This window comes from Pogona vitticeps, chromosome 8 (assembly GCF_051106095.1).
Source record: "Pogona vitticeps strain Pit_001003342236 chromosome 8, PviZW2.1, whole genome shotgun sequence".
Classification (NCBI taxonomy): Eukaryota; Metazoa; Chordata; class Lepidosauria; order Squamata; family Agamidae; genus Pogona; species Pogona vitticeps.
Window position 1 is genome coordinate 1,627,820 of NC_135790.1, and position 18,551 is coordinate 1,646,370.

Sequence of the window (18,551 nt, forward strand, 5' to 3'; positions counted from 1 at the left end):
GATTGTTTTCAATGACTTTTCGCTAACTGATCTGGACCAAAGAAAGCCAACCTTTTTTTGCCACATTTCTCTTGAAATACGTATTTGCTCTTTCTCTTGTTTTGTTTTGCTTGTGAAAGAGTTCGAGGTTTTCCTCACCAGGGCAGATGGTTCACAGGCGAACAGCATTGACCATGGCATTAGTTTCATTTGAAGTTTAAGTAGAAATAAATAAATGAATGAACGGCCTTGTTGACGTCAACAAAGAGCTCCCAGCAAAACTGAAGAGGAAACTATTCCATCCGGTTTTGTTTCGAGTACATTCACAAGCTGCCCCCTGAGACTTTTGACTCTTGGGAGTTCATAGAGGTTTCCCCCCGCCCCCAGTGGAATTCTCATTAAGGAGAAGAATGTTTAGGCCTTGAAATAGCACCCAAGCTGAATGAGGCAGGAGCCGGGCAAGAAGTTAGAAATTTGTGAAAAGATTTTGGGCCGTCATCTTGCTTTTGTCAATGTCATGGGAGATGCTCTTTTCTCCTTATCTGACACCCAAATGAATACCAAACGTGCAAGGAAAGAAGGAGATGACAAGGGAGAGAATTCAAAATATGTCCAGTGAGAGCTTCCCCCCCTTTCTTCCACTGACCCACAGATCTTGGATTAATGGCCAAAGAAAACAGCACTGTCTAGCCTAGCAGTAGTTTAGAAGCATGCATGCTTACTGCACTTGACCTGTTGATTTACTAGGGTAAAGATGTTTATGGATCTCTCCTGCCTGCCTGCTTCTCCTTGCCTTTCCTTTAGTTCTCTTATTCATTGCTCTGTGAGTTGGAGTGCGTAGCTGTGGAGCCAGGGACCAGGAGTTTGACTTCCCACTGGTTCTCAGTTCATAGACCTTATGATAGGCTGGAAGTCAGATGGCAACACAAAACAAGGAGCTCTTTCAGAAGGAAAAGGGGAATGAAGCTTGTACAAAGAGGTGAAGAGCAGAGGGAAGGAAGAGTGAAAGGAGAGCAAGGGAAACATTGAGAGGTGAGATCTGTGACAGTGCTCCATCATCCAGGTGAGGTTACCTGAAAGATGGAGCCACTGGACTCCTTTCAGTCCAACGGAGACTGAAGAAGCGGCTTGGAGGAGAAGTGAAACGTTTCAGTTTAACAAGAAAGAAGTTGCTGTGACTTAACTTCCAGATTGAAATACTGTATGACGAATGAGAAACTCCTCTGTTGAGTTATTCCTCTGACTGCACACCGCTCTGTCAATGTCACACACTTCTATCTCTGCTCTACCGCACCAGTTACCTCATGCCTCAGACATTCTCTAATGAGCATCAATGTGGGGAATTTCCTTGACTTCATGCTAATATCTTGGGATTCTTCATAGTTCAAGGGCCACAGCCACTTGTCTTCCAGAACCGCACAGCAGTCCAGCATGGCTCTGGAAGGCGTCTCCCATCTATCTGAAAAATCTTCAGCAACCTTGGACCCTTCCACCATGGCTATGTTTTCCCATGTTTCTGCCCCATGTTTCTGATAGTAGACTTTAATGATCTGATCCAAAATGGAGTTGACCATCGCCCTGGGGCCTCTGAATCTTCCTTTGTGCTCAATCACGTGAGCTCACTGAATTCAGAAGTAATAAGTTATAACTTATAACCTTGTTACTTGTACCCAGCTAGTATTTCAGGATAATGTGGAGGCAAACATTTATGGCCAGAGTCTTATTACAAATGCTCCCTGGCAGGAAGTCAGCCCTATACCTTTATAGGAGAGCTATCCAAGGTGCTTAATTTTATCCTCAAAGGAAATTCAGCACCATGAATAATGCCAGTAAAGTTTGGACAAAAACATGGAATGAGTTCACCAACACACTGGTAGCTCAGCCACTAGCCATCACGCACCCAAACCAAGATTCTTGCACTCAAATTGTTTGATCATCATCACTTCCTCCCCTGCAGTTTGCTGCATGAAAGAAATAGTCCCAATCATTGATTCCAACATAGTTAGTAACCCAAACCAAAATTAACCTGGAATTGCACAACACTGCATACCGAAATGTGCTCTCTGAACAAATTTCCCTGCTGCTAGTCAATAGGAAGAACAGATCTATTGCAAAAGTGGATCATCTATTTAAGAATGCAATTAGATGGAGAACGTGCTCCCCTTTTGGACCACTTCTCCATGGCCCAATTGGACCTTTAGGTCCAGTGGCAGGGCTATTATTTTTTGGACCTGGGCTTGGTCAGTTCCTGTCAGGGTGGAAGGGATATTTTAAGGGAGAGTGCTCTCACCAAAGTGACTCTTTGCAACAGGATCAGAGACAATCTTTTTCTCACTGTCTGCATGCACCCTAAGACAATGACAAAAAAGGATGCAATTCTATGAAGAATTTCTGTAGGGACAAATGCAGTAAATAGAGAAATGCAACCCTGTAATATTTGTCTGAAAGTAGCAAACAGAAAAGGGGAAAAGGCCCTTTCTTCATTAACCTTGTGCTCCAGAATCCCAGTGGAATTCTGGACCATACTTCTTAGCTTTAATCTGATACATCGAGTTCTCTTATTGGGAGAGAAGTGCCTTGCAAATAAGGCTAATACGTACGTACGTACGAACATACATACATACATACATACATACATACATACATACATACATACATACATACATACATACATACATACATACATACATACATACGTTTGTATATCAATCCACTCCACTGGATTGTTTATGTCCAGATTTTAGACTTTTTTATTGTCTGAATTTTTAACTGTCATTTACTGTGTCTTGCAATCATCTTTGAAATGAAGGCATAGCAAAAATAAACAACCTATCTCCATAATGGACTTTAAACCAGCATCTCGACCTCAGATCTGCTTTCCTTGAGCAGCGAAATGTCCACATTCATCCAAACCATTTTTTTAAATAGGCATTCATTGCACTTCAGCTTGGTCATAGCAAATGGGGGAGGGAGGGGGTGTTCTATACTAGCAGAATCTTGTTCAGAATGAGGTCCAATGGGCATCATGTCATAGGCCGCTTTAGCGGAAATCACCCCAAAGCAAAGGATGTGTGGTTTACAAACCGCCATTGGGGCCAAAAGACCCTTTGCAAGGGAGGTAGCAAAAAAAACAACAACAACCCAGGCCTCCTGCAAGGGGGTGGCGGTGGTCATGGAATAGTTCTATTTCATCGTATCCCAATGTGGAATGTTTACAAATTGCTCATTAAGAGAAAGGAGGCTTGGGAGATAGCAACAGAAATCTGCTCAACAGCTTACACTAGAGGAGATAAGAGAGTGAAAGCTACTATAGGAGACACAGCAGGCCATATCCAATTACTGAGACCTGGACGATGGGGGTGGAGTGGGGTGGGGGACGAGAGCGGGAGAGTGTCCGATCACAAGTTCCTAGCAAAGAGCTTCCAAACTTGTCAACCGCCTGTGACACAAGCCGTATATATCCATCGCGGGGGGGATAAAGCCGTCACATAGGCGGCACCAGAGCAAAACTTGGTTGAGTCCTTGGGGGGCAGCTCAAAGGAAGCCATGGGGTCCGCCGTCTTCCACCTCTGGGCCTCTCTGCTGTTTCTGGCCCACCTTGCCAACAGTAGCCCTATCGTGGGTTTAGAAGATGTCCCAGTTCTGGACGAAGAGGAGCTGTTCTTTGACGAGCAGGACACACGGCTTCAGGACTTCCAAAACGAATTCCTGAAGGTGCTCAACCTCTCTGAGGTCCCCTTGCAAGACGCAAGCAAGGTGGAGCCTCCAGAATACATGTTGGAGCTCTACAACAGGTTTGCCACGGACAAGTCCTCCATGCCGTTGGCCAACATAGTCAGAAGCTTCAAAAATGAAGGTGGGTTTTGGAATCTTCTCAGCAAACCTGGTAGGACTAAGGATAGTCTTCAGCAAACCCTTTTGTTTTCCTAGATTTACAGCAACTAGATTAAGGCTGCATCGGAAGAAAGGGTTGAGTAAAGAAAATGTTGGAAAGGAGAAGTTTGAGTATTGATCCAGGCAGCCTGTAGGGAGTTTTCTTGGTCTCGTGGGGTAGACCACGCATCCTATAAGTTCAGGTTGCTGATTTTCTCACTGCTGAGTTCTTCAATGGCATGGTTTACCTAGCAATGAAAGAAATAGTTAGATGTTTAAATACACACCTGTCTTGGTTGCTTTGAAACCTGGCCAGGCATTTGGGGATCCCGGGGGGGGGGGGAAGATTCATCTTATTTAAGAAGTCTGTAGCTCAACAGTCATTTTGGGTGAATTGTCTGTGATACCAGTTAGCTTCTATTAACCACCTAGAAAGTTCCCATGTGTTTTATGTTAATTGTTTCTATTCAATCTCTACCAATATTTTGCATCGTAACTATGCTTGTCCTCTTGGTAATTGTATATAGAAGACTGCATTGATGGTACTTGGGCTACATTTCATAGATACGTCTGTGGACTATGTGATTCCCAAATCATTTTAGACAAACAAGTGGGTGGATCAGGAGTGTCTATTCAAAGCAATGTGAGAGACTCATACTCCAGAATCTATGCAATGGAATGTCTTCTTTCCAGCTAGAAGATGACTGAGAATTTCTAAATGATAAACTAAAATATGTTGCACGTTTTTGTGTTGGACACGAAATGTCAAGGGGAACCTTTACCTTTTACAGAACTTATGCAAACAACTACCAGAACTTTTCCATGACATTTCTAAAAGGTCTATGTTTCTTTTTAAAAAATAGCTTATTAAGTATGTTTCTTTTTTCACACTTACTGGCCAAAATCTTCTGGTTTAGCACAGTAAATTGCACTGGAGTGAGCCCAATGAATAAACTGAGTTTATTGAGTCAACCGCTCCACTCCATTGATTCCAATGAGTCTAACTGCAACTTACTATGCTAAAGTCAGTCACAGTTAGAGTAAGCCCATTTGAATTCATGGAACTTATGGAGGAATTGATTCACCAAACTACCATTGATTCAAATGGCTTACTCTAGGGCAACTTACACTCAGAACAGGCTTTTGGCTGCTATTTTATACACGGAGATTCCAGAAATGTGTATTCTCTGAAGATTGATGGGGTTTTTTGATTTCTTTTTAAAAGACATGCAAAACACTTTGATCCTTCTGATTTTCATAGGAAGGATTCAGGCTGCACATAGTACTTCTGCTTGAGACTAAATGCAACAGAACAAAGATGCTAGAAAGGCTGGGCTGGGCTGAATGTTGTTAATGAATAAATATGAAGACATTTCCATCTTTCTGGGCAGTTCTGGGGGGAATACTAGTAAAATGCCACATTATTCCATGCACTTGAGCCCAAATAGCTCAGTTAGAGGAACACAATTCTGGATTGTGAAACGTTTGTCTTCTTTAAAGAAAACGTTTGTGTCCCTTTTCTCCAAGGAGATTGTTCTGAAAGCTGATGTTGTAATAAACAGGTCATTAAGATCCTCCAGCTCTTTTGACTGTAATGAACTAACACAACCAGCCTTCTAGAACAGTGCTTTCTAATCTCGGGTAACCCAGGTGTTCCTGGACTAAAACTCCCAGAAGCTTGCATCACTAGCTGTGCTGGCCAGGATTTCTGGGAATTGTAGTCCAAGAACATCTGGACACCCAAGGTTGGGAAGCACTGAGTTAGAAGCTAACAAAAAGAGATGATCCTTAGTGTGCTCTAGCCAGTGAAAACCAGCACTTCCCTCACTTCTGATGATAGAAAATTCCCCAGTTTTGGAATGAAATTACCATCTGAAATTCGCCCGGGCCCCCTCCCTGGTGTTTTTCAAAACACTTTTTTAAACATTCCTATTTTGTTGGCCTTTTCAAAACTTGTCAGCTTAAGAACTCTGAGACCATTTATGTAAACTGCCGCCTGTTTTGAATTTTGTCTTCAATGCTTGCTTTGAGCTTTATCTTCAGCAATCTGATGTACTTATTTATGTTATTCTTTTGTCATTGTTATAGCTTGTGAACCACCCAGAGTGACCATCAGTCAGAGGGGCAGTATAAAAATCAATCAGATCAGTCAGATCAACCAACCAATCAAATAAATAAATAATCAGTTCTGCATCGGCCTTTTTAAAAAGACTGCCAGCGTTCTCAGCCACGTATAATCTTAGGTGATGAGTGAATGATAGCAAAACTGGATTCCACCAGGTTTAAATCTGCTGTGTGAAAGGGCCTCCTACCATGTTTCCCCCAAAACAAGACAGGGTCTTATATTAATTTTTGCTCCAAAAAACGCATTAGGGCTTATTTTCAGGGGATGTTCTATTCTTTTTCATCTACATTGATTCAAATACAGTCATATCATCTTATTCTGGTTTCTGCACAAGGTTGGAGGGCGGGGTTTCTCTTAACTGGGGCTTATTTTTGGGGTAGGGCTTATATTACGAGCATTCTGAAAAATCATACAAGCGCTTATTTTCAGGTTAGGTCTTATTTTCGGGGAAACAGGGTAGATTCAGATGTTCCTTACTTGGCTCCTATGGGGTGGGAGTGTAAACACCTCTTTGTTTTTAATCTGCAGAACCAATGACACAATCCATTCACTTCAATGGAGTATGGAGGTACCCTCTTCTTTTCAATGTCTCGATCCCTCACCACGAAAAGATCACCATGGCCGAGCTGAGACTTTACACCCTGGTGGAGGAGGAGAGAATGTTCTACAATAGCCTGGAGAAGGTGGTCACCATTTTTGAAGTCCTGGAGGATGAGCAGGGAGGGGAAGGAGAGAGGAGATTGAACGTCTTGGCCTCCAGGCATATCTACAGCCTGGGCAGCGCATGGAAAACCTTTGAGGTCACAGAGGCCATCCGGAAGCGCCATCACGCCACATCCACCACTCACCGGCTGGAAGTCCAGATCGAGAACAGAGGGGGTAGACGGTCCAGCAGCAGAGGAAAAGCAGACAGAGACCTCGATCCGGAAACCAAGCACGAGCCTTTATTGATTGTGTTCTCAGACGATCACAGCCATCTCAGGAAAGAGGAGAAGCAGGAACTGGCCGAGATGATCGAACACGAGCAGGATTTGCAAAACCTGGACATGGAGGACTTCCACACCAGACCCAATGAAGAGAACCTGCTCCAGATCAGGTCGAACGTCATCTACGACTCCACGTCCCGGATAAGGAGAAATGCCAAGGGAAGCACCTGCAAAAGGACTTCCCTCCACGTGGATTTCAAGGAGATCGGCTGGGATTCCTGGATCATCGCGCCCGTCAGCTACGACGCCTACCAGTGCAAGGGAGCCTGCTCCTACCCTCTGGATAGCCACCTCACCACCGCCCATGCCATGGCACGGACTCTGGTTCACTTGAACAACCCCCAGAAGGCTTCTCCGGCTTGTTGCGTCCCTACCAAACTGGATTCCATCTCTTTGCTGTACTTAGAAAAAGGAGTGGTGACCTTCAAGACAAACTATGAGGGCATGTCCGTCTCTGAATGTGGCTGCAGATAGTAGCGGGAGGAATCCGCCACAAGTGTTTGGGCCTTCCGCCTGGGTTCAATGGTTCCACAACTGTAAATGTGTACAGTTTTGATTTGTACAGATTGAGTAAGCTAATTTAATAAGGAATGTACAGATAATACGAGATGCAGGAAATGTGCCGCTGACTGTGAGGTCTGTCTGTCTGTCTCTCTCTGTGTGTGTGTCCATTATTTCCTGCTGTGGAGGAAGGGGGTGTAAGCTGAACTAGCTAGCAGAACAGCTAGAAAATACAGGCAGCAGAATCCAAAGGTTAGAAAAACATGGCCCAAATCCCTCTGTGTCTTCACCCTTCCGTAACACAGTGGGTGTAAGAGGAGAAGACTCCAGACTCTTTCGAGAGCAAGTCCCCAAGGGAGTGTGAGCCGCCATGTCAACCAGGCCTCTCATCTCTTGCCTCTGTGTCTCTAGAGTAAGCCTGCCCCTCAACATCAGTGGCCGGAGAGAAACCACCAGGGGAATACTGTGGTTTGCACGTGATGGGTTTGAGAGAGCCAGGTGGCCATGGTTCCACTACATGAGATGGGTTCTTGAACTGGTGATGGATCACTCTTCCCCCCCCCCCCCCCAGTATCCCAGCCAGCCTTTTTCATGCAGTTTTGGACCCCCACAAGGCAGCTATGATCCCTCCCTGATCTCCTTCTGCTGGGACAGAAAGCTCCATTCCTCCAAAACATTTGGGGGAAGTGTTTAGAAAGGGTCTGCAGAAAAGGACGGACATGGTGGAGAATTTGCTCCATCATTTTTAGCAGCAGCGTTTACCCTCATCCCTGGAATGAACTCAAGTCCATTGTGTGATGCGGGGGGGGGGGGGGGCTGGTCACCAGCCAAGATGCCACGGTGGTGGCTCACAGTAGAGGCCTTGGGGAGCCCAAAACATCCCCGTAGGAATGGGAAAGCATGTGCCCTTGACGGCCCCTCCTGCTTACTAACATTGATTTAAATGTTCAAGGTTCCTTATTCTTCCTTCTCTCTTTGAAGACCATCCCATCCTGGCTGTTTGGTGCAGCCCTCCGGCATTCCAAGCCCAGCCATACCTTCTAGTGGTAAAAATGCTGTTTTTGGGGTGTTCAGCTTAAAATCTAGTGCCTTTTCCATCTTCTCTGCAAACGATTCATTCTGCAACCAAGCCATTGGCCATTTTTGCTCAACCAAGACCTCCTGCGCCTGGCCTCTTCCTTAAGATGCTGTGGCAGCGGGAAGGAATTATCATGAAAATCAAAATGGTCCACCTCAAAGAAAAAAATGGAGAGGGACTTCCCTTTCCTGAGGCGGTCAATTCACAAGGCCATACAGTACTTTACCCCACTCCCCACTTCAACCATATAGGGTGGAGTCACATGCCATGTTCCCACCACTCTTCCCTGACAAATTGTTGCGATAAGGAGGTGTTGGAGCTGAGAAACAATAGGGCCTGGTGCTTTATTTATACTAAGCTGGAAATTTGTCAGATTCTTTGGAAAGCGATGCTACTGCCTCCCTTCCCCTCCATCGCCGTCTACTGTACAGCCCTCTATCTTTCTTTTACACTTTTTAAGGCAAAGTTATCTTCCCTACATGAGATAAGAGATTTGTCTCGGAGAGAACAGAGGAGGGCTTTTTATGGGGAATCAGTCCCAAAGACCATCAACTCAACCTCCATCCATGCAGCCATTATTTATTGATCTATTTATTGTCCTTGTAATATAATGTAGAATACAAAATGTTTTATTTTTGTGCTTCTATGTAGAACACGCTTGAATAATCCTGTGTATTGGATCACACTGCATAATTTTGCGCTAGTAGCTGCAGAAAATGTTATGGACTTTCTGGGTCATTTTCTCTGTAAATAATTGACTTTTTTTCTAAAAAAAATTAAGTATAATGCAAAATATAGTGAAATTCGATATATAGTTTGTGTGTGTGTGTGTGTGTTTGTGCAGCTTAAGGTCCTGGATGTCACCAATACACAGAAATGAAGTGCCTTGGCTCTTTTCCACATCAGTTAAATGCTGAGAGTTGGTAATGCTGCTTCGTTAGCCCACCTGGAAAGACCTGGCTATCAATCTGTCAGCCATGAGATCCACTCTCCAAAAACATGGGCACAGTGGTCGGGCTTGGGCCATGCACCTGCTGGGTCTTAGAAGAGGCTGCAACCCACACACCATGACCCACCACCAAGACTTTTTGCTATTGAGTCCCTCTGCAGCAGACCTGACATCCTTCTCGCCCACCAGATGCTGCCACAATATTCTTGTTCCAACGTGCCAGATGCAAGGAAAATGGGAAGGGAAGGAGAATGATCAGTTGTGATGAGAATGCTGGTGTGTGTATGCATGTGTGTGCATCAAAAGGAGCAAGGGCAGTACTAGAAAGTGGGGTCATTAGTGGTAACATGCCAACAACCCATCATGTCCAAGTATAATAGCTGGTAATGGTGACAATTGTCAGCAGCAGGGAATGAACCACAGCGGACCCTGTCTTTCCAGAAAGGAAATGAAGCTGCGTCCCTGACCCAGCCTGCAAATGAGGGCGTATACTGGATCAATCCATCTAATTTCATCAGAGGTCAAAACTAGACAATCAATCATTAGACGCAGAGATTCCCATGAGAGATAAAACACACTTATTAATGCTTTCACAACCTTTCTTTGTTCCACATATTACAAATTCCACATGTTGGTTTTGCTTGGTGATTGGTTATCAAGAGGTAAACATGGACTTCACTGCAAGTCTGATAGCTCAGGCAAGAAGCTTTGGAGAAAATTAGTGCCTGGGAGGACAACGTCATAGCAGAAGTGAGTATGCACCTCCTTAATGTGGGAGTTGACTCTGAGACAGACATGTGCATTGATGTAGAAAAATTCAATAGGGCAGAATAAAAGGCAGGGAAGACTGTGAGAGAACAGTCCATGACCCCATGTCCTCAAGCCATGCCCTCAACCCCGTGTGTCATCAGCTCCCAAAACGTTTTTCCCCACCCAGCCCTGAATGATCAAAACCAACAGCCTTAACAACAAAAGAGCCATTGATATAGCAAGACTATTAGAATTTCTACTGTGTCTTCAACTTTAAACAACCGTCTCAGCTAATAAAGGTACAGCATGAGAAACCTTCCAGTTTTCGTCCTTTTTTAAAGATCTAAAAAATGACAACACATTTTTCATTCAGCCTCTGGATTCCTAGTCTATCGTGGGCAGGCAAAGAAAGTGTGGAGTTCAGATGTGAACAGGGTTTCAGTGCACCCTTTCTGGACTCCCCAGAGGGAAATAAAATGCCAACCATCTTCCTCCCCAAGCCAAGACAAGGGAGGCTAATTTAGTAGACTGCGCTTCTACAGATTTCCACAAATTATAGCCATTTCCAGATGCACCACAATGTAAACAACAAACAGTCCACGGAACCTTAAAGACCAACTACATTATTATAGATCAGATATAAATTGCATGCCATGATAAATAAATTAAAAAGAGATTAGGCTTTATTGAGCCACCACGGTCTTCCTCCACCTAGAGTTTGCTGCACGATGTCTTTGACAGCTAGTCATGTCAACAGGCCAACAGTGATGGAAAGATAGAACGCTGACAGTTTCACCCAACTTTCCAAGTGCTATGGCAACAACATGAAACGGGAACACTGTTAATTAGGAAAGGGATTGGTCCACGTACTCTCATTCATTCCAACAGTTTATTGTCTTTCATTGACCGTGAGCACTGAAAGGAAGTGTCCAGTTAATATACGTGTTTAAAGATAATGATGCAAAGGGGGGGGAGGGGAAATCCTCCTGGTGTGTGTGTGTGTGTGTGTGTGTGTGTGTGTGTGTGTGTGTGTGTGTGTGTGTGTGTGTGTGTGTGTGTGTGTGTGTGTGTGTGTGTGTGTGTGTGTGTGTGTGTGTGTGTGTCCAGGAACAATTGGGGCTGCGTAGCAGGTAGTCCCACAGAGATATGAGAAAAAGACTTCAGCCAGTCTCCAGGGCTCCCTCCCACCAAAGGGAAAGTGGGCTGGGATGCCCATTTTGTAAGTATTCAGGTCATTGTGCAAGACTGAAGTAACACCAAAACATTGCCAAGAAAAGTTCCCAAGGAGAGTATTTCCTGTAGAGAAATATAACATATTTTTCAGAGAATCTCAAAGATGATCTGGAGAGAAATTGTCTTCACAGAGACGCTGTTTAAATGTGTAAAATCCATGTTTCTTCCCAGCCAACAGAGACAAAGTGAGGCGGAGCTTTTGCCCTCATTCCACAATTAAAGGATCTGTTTTGAGCACTTTAAAAAGGCTGCTGATCTCAATTTCCATATACGGCTCCGTTTGTTGATGGAAAAAACAGCTTTGGTGGCAGTGGGTCACTTACTATATTAGGAAGCGAAACCAGCCCTTATCCCCAAAGGAGCCTGAAAACAGAAGCTCGGTTGATACCTCTGCTCCATCCCCTTCAAGGCTGCCCCATTTATACCCAAAATCTGGCTCAGCAGGGCACACAGAAGCTGCTGTGAGGTCCACACCAAAACTAAACAGCCCTGGGAGCTGGAGGCAGAAACAGAAGAAGGGAATCTGGTTCTGTGGATTTAGGAGGCAAAGATCATCAGTGTTTTCAGGTGGACGTGGGGAGGATGGAGCAAGCCTCATCCTCCATGTTCTAAATTTCCCCCTGTTCATCAGCAGCGCCAGGTCCAACCTACAAGCTCTACAACGAGTCAAAAGTAGCTGAGATACTGAGCATCAGTGGACAGCAATGCCCTTCTTCTGACATACGCTCTGGGTGTGCATCTATAATGAACAGGTCCACACAGGAACTGTGCTGAAGGGGTACATCAGTCTCTAAACATCATCTCCCTGTGTTCTGTTCCCAGTGAAAGGTCAGAGAAGAGCATGCTGTTCCAGGCAGATTTGCCATTTGGAACCTGGAAGATGAATTTTATCCATCTTTCAAAGGGGGTTTAATTAGTAAAACCATTTAGATCTGTGGTTCCAAACCTTGGATCCCCGGATATTCCCAGATACCACAACTCCCAGAAGCTTTCAGCCCTTGCTGTGCTGGTCAGGATTTCTGGGAGTTGTAGTCTAAGAACATCTGCAGAACATCTGAGAAGCACTGCATTAGATGCATCTTGTATGTCACAGTAGCCAACTTCGCACTTTATATGTTTAAATGTTTATGTTTCCTTATATGTTGATGTACTCAGTCCACGGTTCATCAAACAAAACTGCCGTGGTGCTTGATGACAAGACCGTCCTGGTAGATTTCGCTCCTTATGAATTACGAGACATAGGGCAGGAGAAAGGAGCTGCCATCTTGGGTCTTCCATCTCAAGCAGCCTGGCCACCCCGAATCGTTGGTATCTTTCCATTGCCTCTTCCAGCCACAAGCGTCACGGCCTTCGTGCTGATGAGGTTAAGCAGGGCAAGAGCCGAAGATGGTGTTGAAAAGATTTGCTACTGACTTAAACGGGAAGGTTCTGATTCAGGGTCATTTCTGAAGGCACCCTGCACGGTCGCTGGAGAGCAGAAGCCGTCAAACATTCCCAGGATCCACCACTTCCAGGTTTATGTTGTCATTTGCTGTAGCAACTACTTATCTCTGCAGAGATTAGCCTTTTCAATCACTGTATAGGCAAAGACTTCTAGTGAGACCTGTTTCCTGAGCTGTCACCACCAGCACGAAATGTGACACTTACAAAAAGAAGCCAGCCTTCAGCAAACAGTTGGTTAGAGCAAGATTCAGGAAACACATTTCAGAGGCAACCCATCAGGTAGGGAAAGCAACAGCCCCATCCAAGCCTGCCAGCCTCGCTCCGACTTCCACCCAACCCAGAAGCAAGCTGGCTTCCGAGTCTGGCTGAAGAATATGGGGCTTGCCGAAACCAAAAGGAAGGCAAGGCAAACTAGTCGCTTGGGTGCTAAGCTGGTTAGTATTACGCATAATTTTATGGATGTCTACCCTCTCTATGGTTTCCACCCAACTGGAAACCAAGTCCTAGGAGGAAAGACTGATAGAATTCGGCATGCTTAGCCTTGAGAAAAGAAGACTGAGAGGAGATAGGATAGAACTCTTCAAATACTTAAAGGGTAGTCCTATAGGGGAGGGGCAGGATTTGTTCTTGATCATCCGAGATTGCAGGGCACATAATCATGGGCTCAAGGTTGATATTCAGCCAGATTGAGGATGAATATCAGGAAAAACGTTCTAACTGTTAGAGCAGCATGATGATGGAGCCAGTGACCTCAGGGTGAGGTGATGAGCGCTCCAACACCGGAGGCATTCAAAGAGAACATTGGACAACCACCAGGCAGATAGCCTGCGATTTGTATTCCTGCCTTGAGCAGGAGGATTGGACTTGAGGGCCTTCTAGACACCTTTCCCATTCCACGATTGAAGCAGAGTTTGGAAGTGGGTGAACAGTCTTGGCCAGAACTTAGTTCTCTTCATCTACGGCTCCCAGAATCCCACTGGGAAACCACCACTCATGCAGTTGCCTGGCCAGCAGGAAAAGTAACATTTCTGCCTTGGTTTCCAGTTGGATGGAAACCATAGACAGGGTAGACATCCATAAAATTCTGCATAATACTAACCAGCTTGGCACTGTTTTGGGTGTTGGGCTGTTAGAATCACACTTGTAAAGGTTTAGAAGAGAATGACCGCCCTGGCATTCAAAACTAGCAGAGCAGGGAAGAAGCTAGGCTAAGAATTCTCCCCCAAATTTGCAAATTTTTTAGAGCTCAAGGAAATTAGGTTTACGTAGGACAGCTTTTAAGAACAGAGGTTCTTGCTGACATGGCATAGAACGCCCTCCCCCATGGTGACTGGAGGTTGTAGCCCAGGAAGGCTGCTCTGGTCTGCTCTAGCGGCTCAGAGTTCCTCCCACCTCCTCTGTGGAGTGCGTAAGCCTAGGCTTTATTTCCACTCTTGTTTTTCGTTACAAAAAAAGCCAAGGGAGACGTGAGATCCATGAATGCAGGGGCCCGTCTGGCGCTTCGTTGCTGTTTGTTTCTTCCAAACTTGGTGCAATCTTCTCGACGTCATGCCAGAGTCTGCCAACGCGAGTGCAGGAGGCGTCTTGCTTTGCTCTCCTCACGTGCCCAGACCTTCCTTTCCGAATGTACCGAAGGGTGTTGCTTACCTCAGAACAACGACAGCACTTTGTTCGAGGGGGCGACCCACTCGGCCTTATCAGTTCCTTTCCATGAGGTCTGTTGTTCTGGAAAGTAAGAGGAGGTTCTCTGGTGTGGAGGTGCCAGTTGCTGCCAGAAGACTTCTCCATCCCCCTCGGCCCCCGTACAGAGATGCCTGTGTGGCTGGACCGGCTCTTCCACGTGGACCTCCCAGCTTCCTCACAGCCTGGAAAGCAGAGAAACCCAACATCCTCTTACTAGAAAAGTCAGGCCCATGTTCTCCTTTAGGTTGCCAGGTCTTGCTGTGATGCCCGAGACACCAGGTTTTGGGCCAGCGTTCTGAGCTCTCAGGGAAAAAGGTGTTAGTGATCATCCCACTTTTGGTTCAGAAAGCCATTTTCATTTTAGCAGTGCATGGACTTCCTGACATGATTCTCCCACAGGGCCTCCTTGACGGGGGGGCTGGACTTGACGATCCATAGGGTCCTTTCCAACTCTGCAGTTCTATGAGGATGATGATGAGGATGTGTCATAGCCTTCAACTTGCACCTCTTTTCCAATCAACTCCGAGGCCAGACTCTTGGCTGTCCTGCTTCATTGGCTTTTAAATTCATCGCTGCCTCTCCATTTGGTCCCAGGGTTTAGCTCATACCAATTCACAACTGTGGCTGAAGGGTTTGCCTCCCGTATCATTCACAAGGACAGGAACAACAGCCTTCCCAGGGGCCTTTCCAACCCACAGCACCCCGATTTCAAGCTTTGGCCCTGAGATCTCAGAAGATGGGATGCCGGTAACTCTGCGGGTCTTGAAGTAGGGCTCATTAGAAGACGCTGGGCATCTTATTGTTTTGCAGAGTTCCATTTTCCAGTGTTGTTTCGAAGTTCCGTCTTCCTCCTCACATTGGCTTGGGGGGGGGGGGCACAGGCTGTCCTGTGCATGCGTCATGAAAATGCGCGTGTGTGGCAGCATGGCGTCAGTCAGAGATCTGTGGAGACCCGGATAGAAAGCCGTCCCTTCCAGGTTTCCCTTCAGCAGCAGAAAGTAGAAGTGGCTCCATCCAGTGAACTTTACCACTGAAGAGGGATTTGAACCCAGATCTTCCAAGCTCAAGGACATTAGTATTGACTTGTGTGTGTGTGACAGAAGTAGAGGAGATTTCTGGGCCCATGGCACCTCTTCTTTGTTTTGACACCCCCTGCCCGGTGGAACATTTGTTCTGTTGTCCTGCAGTCTTCTGCATTGGTTTAAGCATCTGGCTGCAGAGCGAGAGGTTGGGAGTTTGATTCCCCCACTGGGCCTCCTAGAGCAATTGCCAGCCTGTGTAGCTCTGGGCAAGCTGCAGAGTCCCCGGACACCCCTGGAAGGAGAGCATGGGGAACCTTCTGAGTACTCTCTACCTGGAAAAGGGTTGCCATAAATCAGAAGCAATGGGATGGCAGATACTGATTATGGTTGCTATCTAAAATACTGCTAGCAAAGAGAGAACTCTGAAGCGCATACGCTCCAGGGAACAGAGGTCAGGCTCGCTCACGTGCGTCCTAATTTCTTTAATAAGAAACGAACTGATCGGCCCCTCGTCCACTCCCGCCCAATTCCAGCTGTTCAGCCTGGGAACGTTGCTGGGCTCAAAATAGCTTTTTGGATGCCACACCGAGCGGGCGGGCGGAGGCGCTGGGAGCCGCATTCCCTTGTTCCCGGTTCCTGTTATCAGCACATTGTGTCAAAAGGGCCCGAAATGTCGCAGCCTGTTTTTACGCGTGATAAGTCAAATTTTCACAACTTCCAACGGCTGTGGCAGATGAAAGGGGAGGAGGGACGAGCCCATGCAAGAGTCCGCAAACACACACACACACACACGTCCATCTGAATGGGCAGAGCGTAGGACGGCCCTGTGCCCTCGGTTACAGAGAAGGCCCTCTCGTTGAGGGTGCCCATTATTTAAAGGGCTTCCGATTCAAGCCTAAATTAAAGATAATTAACCACAACAAGAGAGACTGAGGAACCTCAAAGCTGTCCGTGGTGAGCAGCATCTCGGTGAGCAGATTCAATGTGCTCGCAGATCACCGGGTCCCCTTCCCTTTGGCTAGGAACCATTTCTCACTTTGCATTTGTACATACAGTACAAGTCAACATAGACAAGTTTACTCAAGTCAGCATCCTCTTTTTTTCAGTGTGTGATGTATGCCTTGGTTTTTTTTTTTAAAAAAATTTTTTTGATGCTCTGGGTGGTCTTGTGGCCAAGAACCCGGTGATTAAATACTTTCAGCAATCAAACACAGGTTGGGCTCCCTAGCAGAGAGAGGTGGACCCGATCCTACACAGAGAACAACTAAGCAGTCACACGCTCTTCCTAGACCATGAAATGTTGGCTTGCATATTTTATTTTCAGGAGGTGGGGGAAGAGAAGTTGCAAATATGATTGCCCCTCTATAAAATTGGCCTTAAGCTCAGAAAAGGGCCAAATGGGGGAGGGCATCTAGGCTGAAGCCCCCTTTCTAACCAAGGCCACCTATTATCCTGCAAAGCGCGTCACACAACAGCACATCATCTCGGGGTGGTGGTGGTGGTTTGGTTTAAAAAGCATCCTGCAAACCATTCATTTAGGCATGGTGTGTGTGTGATCAGGGCAACATGGTTTGTAAACAGGATCTTCCTGTGTTGTTTGGGACACCCCCCACAGCTAATTCTCCTGAGTATGGGGGGGGGCTGGACTTTTGCCCCCTCTGTCCTGCCCTGATAACACCGCTGGCTCACTTCTTCATCTGTTAGGGTGCAAGCAAACAGAGAAATATCTCGTGTTGTGGACCTCTCGTGGCATGTTCTGGCGTGAGCGATCTTCCAGCGATCACACAATGTACAGGAGATCACAAATCAGACTGGTCCTGTCCTGTCCCCAACTTGGTCCTATTTGGCCCTACGGCAGGGCTGCTTTTGGGGGGGGGGGTCAGGGGGCAGGCTGGAGCGACCCCTGCAGGGACTGGAAAACAACTTTCAGGGAGATCGCTCCCAGGAAAGCAACCCTTTCCAGCATGATCACTATCCTTTCTCGCCATCTGATCCCCACCCTTCCTTTAATCCATTTCTCATGTTTCTCCTTTCAGGTACCAAGGTCATGCACACCTACCCCTTCAAACAATCCAGAAATGTGACGGCAAAGGCGTCGGGTGGTGCACAAAAGAGATGAAAACCCAATCAATGTGATCGGTTTGAAGGATATGCTTTTAAGAAAGAGATTTGGCTTCTGTCAGCGGCAGCTGGGACCGATCACGAAGAACACAAGCACAAGACACACAAAATGCATCACACTGGGAATGCATGTTTGCATCTACCAGATGCTCCTGTGGTCATTTTGAGGAAGGTCATTGCTCCATGCACTGACCTCGCTATAAAAATAACCAGCAGCAGCTCCATTTCCCACTGATTTGGCCTTCAGACTGCAAAGCTTACCCTTATAAACCCTGCAGGCTTTTACGGAGCACAGAAACCATTTGATGAGCCTGTCACGCTGCTCTCTAGAAACCAGCATGGTCTGCTGCCTGCACCCCTATCTACAGAGGAAGTGGCGGAATTCGTAGTTTATGCCGAACAGAGGCCTCCTCCCCGAGCCCTTTGCCACCCGGCCGAACTTGCTCACGTCATAAAAATGAGCTACTGGCTGATGAAGGGAAGCATTCTGAGATCCAAACAAACCAGTCTCTGGGACTTTCTTTCCCATCCTTGGTGGATCTTTCTCCTGACCACCAAAAAGGGTCATTTTCAGAGAGTTTGCTCGGCTACATAAAAAGCACATGAAGCGCTAATGACCTGGTGCATCATTTTGCTACACCTGCACATGAAGCATCATTTTGCTACACCTGCAACAGTACCATCCTGGTTAGACTGGCTTCCTGGGATGCTGCTTCATGACAGGGCTGGCCCTCCAGCAGCTGTTTTGCAGTGCTTGGAAGGAGTGTGTGCAATCGAGTGGCCATTTGGTGTTAAAAGGGACACAAAG

General features: G+C 46.2%; 1 protein-coding gene across 1 annotated transcript; it reads left to right on the plus strand.

Annotated features, from left to right (window-relative positions):
* The first annotated feature begins 968 nt into the window (after nt 1–968).
* BMP10 (bone morphogenetic protein 10) lies at nt 969–9,356 on the plus strand. Its single transcript, XM_020780157.3, has 2 exons — nt 969–3,835; nt 6,506–9,356. Exons 1-2 carry the CDS (start codon nt 3,526–3,528, stop codon nt 7,435–7,437), a joined length of 1,242 nt encoding a protein of 413 aa, XP_020635816.3. The 5' UTR covers nt 969–3,525; the 3' UTR covers nt 7,438–9,356.
* The last annotated feature ends 9,195 nt before the right edge of the window (nt 9,357–18,551 follow it).

Excerpts from the sequence above, each read along its gene's own strand:
- BMP10 (XM_020780157.3), top strand. The coding sequence starts at position 3,526 with ATGGGGTCCGCCGTCTTCCACCTCTGGGCCTCTCTGCTGTTTCTGGCC. Across the intron at positions 3,836-6,505 it reads CAGAAGCTTCAAAAATGAAG|AACCAATGACACAATCCATT; the intron begins GTGGGTTTTGGA and ends TTTAATCTGCAG.